Source organism: Nicotiana tabacum, chromosome 3 (assembly GCF_000715075.1).
Source record: "Nicotiana tabacum cultivar K326 chromosome 3, ASM71507v2, whole genome shotgun sequence".
Taxonomy (NCBI): Eukaryota; Viridiplantae; Streptophyta; class Magnoliopsida; order Solanales; family Solanaceae; genus Nicotiana; species Nicotiana tabacum.
The window spans coordinates 196,657,510-196,662,498 of record NC_134082.1 but is presented as its reverse complement, the minus strand read 5'-3'; the positions used below and the strand labels follow the sequence as shown (position 1 = coordinate 196,662,498).

Sequence of the window (4,989 nt, the reverse complement as noted above, 5' to 3'; positions counted from 1 at the left end):
TTCGAAGCATTCATCATAACCCCCAGCATAATCAAAAGAAAAGAGAAAAAAACACTTATTCTTTTCCAGCATAGACCAATATATACATATAAATTTTTTTTATAGAAATTTATATATGGCAACCCTTCAAGCTTCAAGTATCTTGAGCTCATTTTGTTCTGCTTCCTCATCTTCATCTTTCCGAAGAGGAACAAATATTACAGCAAAGATCAATATTCCCAATATTCGGACGAATAAAATCTCCCTCCCTAGACTAATTCAAAGAAGAGGAATATCAGAGCATGAACAGCTCAACTTCAACACAATTGAGAAACAACTTATTAACTCCCCTTCAAAAAGAGGTGACATGATTAATGATCCTGATATGCTTGCTGTAGAGAAGCTTTACGCAATCAAGGAGGCAGTTGCAGATAGAGTAGAGATGCACAGGAATATAGGGGAGCAAAGAAGCCAGTGGAACAGTATGCTTTTGACATCCATTAATGGCATAATTCTAGCTGCTGCTACAATGGTTGGAGTTGCAGCTATTAGTGGTGATTCTGTTTTGGGACTAAAAATGTCTTCTACTTTGTTGTATTTGGCTGCTACTGGCATGTTGATTATCATGAACAAGATTCAACCATCCCAGCTTGCTGAAGAACAAAGAAAGGCAACAAGGCTGTTTCAAGATTTCTATAACCAAATCGAAACAACTTTATCAATCGGTCACCCTTCTGATATTGATGTCAAAGGAACGATGGACAAAGTATTGGCTCTTGACAAGGCCTACCCACTTCCTCTTCTTGGAGTAATGCTTGACAAATTTCCGTCTTCTGTTCAACCTGCTGTTTGGTGGCCCCAACAGCGTCAAAGACAACCCAAAAGGGTCAGCGGCAATGGAAATGACTGGAGCAGAAAATTGGAGGAGGATATGAAAGAAATAATGGGTGTGTTGGGCAGAAAGGACCAAGAAGAATATATTAGGCTGGGTAAAAAGGCCATAAAATTGAACAAGTTTTTAGCCATCTCTGGTCCTTTACTCACAGGCCTAGCAGCGATTGGCTCTGCATTTGTAGATTCTTCTCCTTCTCATGGATCTTGGGCAGCCATGCTGGGAATTGTTGGTGGCGCATTAGCAAGCGTTGTTAACATGGTTGAGCATGGGGGACAAGTTGGAATGGTATTCGAAATGTACAGGAGTAACGCTGGTTTCTTCGAGTACATGCAACAATCAATTGAATCAAACTTGAGGGAAACAGACATTGAAAGAAGAGAAAATGGTGAAGTGTTTGAAATGAAGGTGGCTTTGAAGTTAGGGAGGAGCTTATCAGATCTAAGAAATCTTGCTGCTTCTTCTTCATTGAAAGCTGATGATTTGGACGAGTTTGCAAGCAAGCTTTTCTGATGTTTTACATATTTTTGTAGTAGTAGTGGAACATATTCTTTAATCTTTTTAAATGTATATTCTTTAACTAGTTAATCGTTTGAATACTGTGTATGCTATTAGCATCTCTTACTAATGTATTGATTAATTCTTGAAATTTCTTGAACAATGAAGCTAAGCATAGATATTCCTTATCAAATCCTATCTGTCACAACCCAAACACAAGAGGTCGTGTAGCGAGTGACTACACACTAAGCGAATCAACGTTCATAACTCAATGCATATACGAATAATAATATATAATAATTGAACTTATATACATCTATATATTTATATAAAGCTGGGAATTGGCAAGGTGATGTGGCAGAAGAAATCAAAAGTTGAAGAAGCTCAAAAGTTTCTAACACCCAAAAGTTCTACTAATATTTATACCAAAAAACGTTATGCTTTTTGTAATAACAATTTTCATGATAGGTTTTAAATGGGGAATAAATGATAATTATGAACATTAATAACTATTCTGTCAATATTTTCTTATAAGTCATAGCTCTCATTAGGAAGTGGCATTCTTCTTGAAATTACTGAAGCAAAAATCGGTCTCACAATCCAGATGAACAAGATCTGGATGAGAGCATGAAAATTGCGAGAAATTAAATTTGAGGTAGAGGAGAGATCTGATCAAAATGCTAAAATCAGAGGGGAGATTTAGCAGCGGTGTATTTTCCTCACAACATTCTTAGTGTTGTTACATGTGATCGGTAATAAGATTGTATAATATCGTATCTCGTAAGAAGATTTTTTTTCTCTGTACTTTGCTATTCTACCATCTCTTTAGTCTTTCAGTTGAATTTTCAGACTATATGGTTACTCTACTTTTCTTTGTTATGAGTTCTATATGGAAGAAGGTTGTACATGTTGTGCATGATAAAAATATATTTTCTGAGATGATAGAGTATTATTAGGATGTTTTTCCTGTGGAAGAAAAGGAGATTTGCCTATATTTAAAGCAGTTATTACAAATTTATCCAAATTAGTGGCGGGTGATAAAGATGTAAGAAAGAAAACAAAGAAATATGAAGAAAATTAAATCAAAAGAGTATCTCTAATTAGTAGAGTAAATAATATCATGCATTTATTGTGTCTTAAACAAGTGTAAGATCTATATATAGATGTATGTTACTTGTGAATGAATACTTAAACAAGTGTAAGATCTACAATTTAGAATAACCAAAAAATCTTATTCTATACACGTTGTCTACATATGCATTGAAAATTTGAAAGAAAAAGCTATGAGTGTATGAAATAGGCTTCTCATCTTTCATCGTTTCTTCCTATTTTAGCCTATGTAATTATTCTTTAGTTTTTTTAATAGAAAAAGAGTAATCTTATTAATCAATCGTGCTCTCCGGCTTATGCTCCACAAGAAGTGACCGACTGCAATTCATTTGATCATGAGGAAGGCGTCTCTTGATCAATTCGATTTTGAGAAAGACATTATTTTATGCTTGATCTTGTTGTGAATATTTTGAATTTATGAAATTTTCAAAAAGGTTTTTTTGATGAATATTCCAAAAGTTCATAGAAATCTCGAGATGAATTATTAAGTGGTTATGATTAGAATTGAATTGCAAATACCAAATAGAGTAATTCATATTATTACAATTTCAAGATTGTTTATTCATGAAAAAGAAAAAAAAGTAAAAGGGGTTTGAAACTTTCTTATATTTATATGAATTGCTTATTTTCTTGTGTTTAATAATATTATATAAATCAAATTGGAATTTCTAACATATCAAATTTGTTAGATAAGACACACTTAATTAAATTAATTATTTTTAAAAACTTTCAAGAAAAAAGTAATAAGATATATGCACATTTATATATAAAAAATACTTTTTATGTAAATGTATGTCAACAATTACACTTATATAAGTAGTAAAAATATAATCAAGTATTTATAAAATAAAGATGGAGTTCCAAAAATTATGTCAAAGTTTGGAAATAAAGGAACACTTTTTCCTTTTCAAAAGAAAACAAATGCAATGGTAAATTGACAAATCAAGGGCTCAAAACGGAATTTTTTTAAATAAATATTTAAGTACATTGAAAATATACCATTGAACTTTTGGCTATTATAGTGTTCATATATTAAAATATTAATTTTATTATTACTACGAGAAACTTTTATAATCGCACGAAGCGCGAATATTTTCCCAAGTTATATATAATAATATATAAGAGATGTGTGTACTGATACAAAGGTTGATGTGTAACTAGTGATTTTCTAAGGCCTGATCCGAAGCTCTCTAGATGAAGAGTTTTAGGGTCGAGGTGTTTAATAGGTGTACTCTTATCGTTTATTATCAATGGTAATTCAAAGTGTTATCAAAAAAGTTTGTCGTAGCAGCGGAAAAAAAACATAAAGCATAATCATATGCGACATCCCATAAACTCACAATCTAGTAATAAATCATGCATATGAGAGATGCAAGTTTGTTAGTAGTAGTTAGTTTTGAACGCGCCTCACGCGCCCGATAAAATCTCATCCAAAAGACCATCGTTTACAACCTAAATATCCCTCCCCATGGAGCCACTGGACCGCGCTAATACGACGCGTTCGGCAGCCCAAACGAAACCCCTAGAAGCGCCGATTCAGCCTCTGGATGGAATCACAAGGAAGATCTCATATGCCACTAGAGTGACCACATCTCCTCCTACAACGGCGTCATCCTCTAGCCGGGGATGTAAAGCTGTATCTGCAAGGAAGACAACACATAATGGAATACCTGCTATAATCTTCAAAGCAAAGGACTATTATGGAGTTATGGAGGAGGAATGTAGAAGAACCATTGTGGGAAGATTTATCAAAATCAGACCACAAATTGAGAAAATTAGATCGAGATTTGCGGAGAAATTCGCCCTAAAGGGATCGGTGAAAATTGGAATCTATGATAATCACAATGTGTTCCTAGATTTTTCCAACCATGAGGATGTCAATACAATATGATTCAGGAGGGTTATTGAAATTGAAGGCCGTCAAATGTGGCTCCAGAAATGGACGCCAGACTTTAAACCAGAAGAAAACATCCCAATTGTCCCAGTTTGGATTTTATTACCTCAACTTCCATTTCACATGCACACTTGACACTATGTCAAGCAGGTAGCCAATGCAGTTGGAATTTCATTAGGGATGGACATAGCTACTGCCTGCAGGACCCATCTTAGTATGGCGAAGGTTAGAGTGGAGGTTGATCTACTGAAGTTATTGCTAACTAGTGTCTGGGTAGGTTTAGAAGATGATGACTCTCCATTGAGTGGCTTTACACAAATGGTGGAGTACGAAGGAGTTCCTAAGTACCGTAGGCACTGTAAAAAGCTCGAGCATTCATTGATCGAATGCATGGTTTTGGAGAAGAAGAAACAGAAAGAGGGAGATATAAAGAATGGCAGAAAAATCACAAGAGGGCAATGAAGAGGCAGACAAGAGGAATAAAGAAAAGGGTAAGACACAACAAGCTACTCAACAGATAATTATTCCAGGAGACGAGGCAAGTAGCTGAGGAGCAGTTGGAACAGAACAAAGGAAAGGACAGGGAGGGAGGGAAGTTAATGAAACTAATGAAAAA

At 34.7% G+C, this 4,989-nt stretch overlaps 1 protein-coding gene across 1 annotated transcript; it reads left to right on the top strand.

Moving 5' to 3' along the window:
* Positions 1-1,408, top strand: LOC107783748 (putative F-box protein At4g22030). The gene has a single exon (XM_016604768.2). It carries the CDS (start codon positions 116-118, stop codon positions 1,382-1,384), a length of 1,269 nt encoding a protein of 422 aa, XP_016460254.2. The 5' UTR covers positions 1-115; the 3' UTR covers positions 1,385-1,408.
* Positions 1,409-4,989: the final 3,581 nt, after the last annotated feature.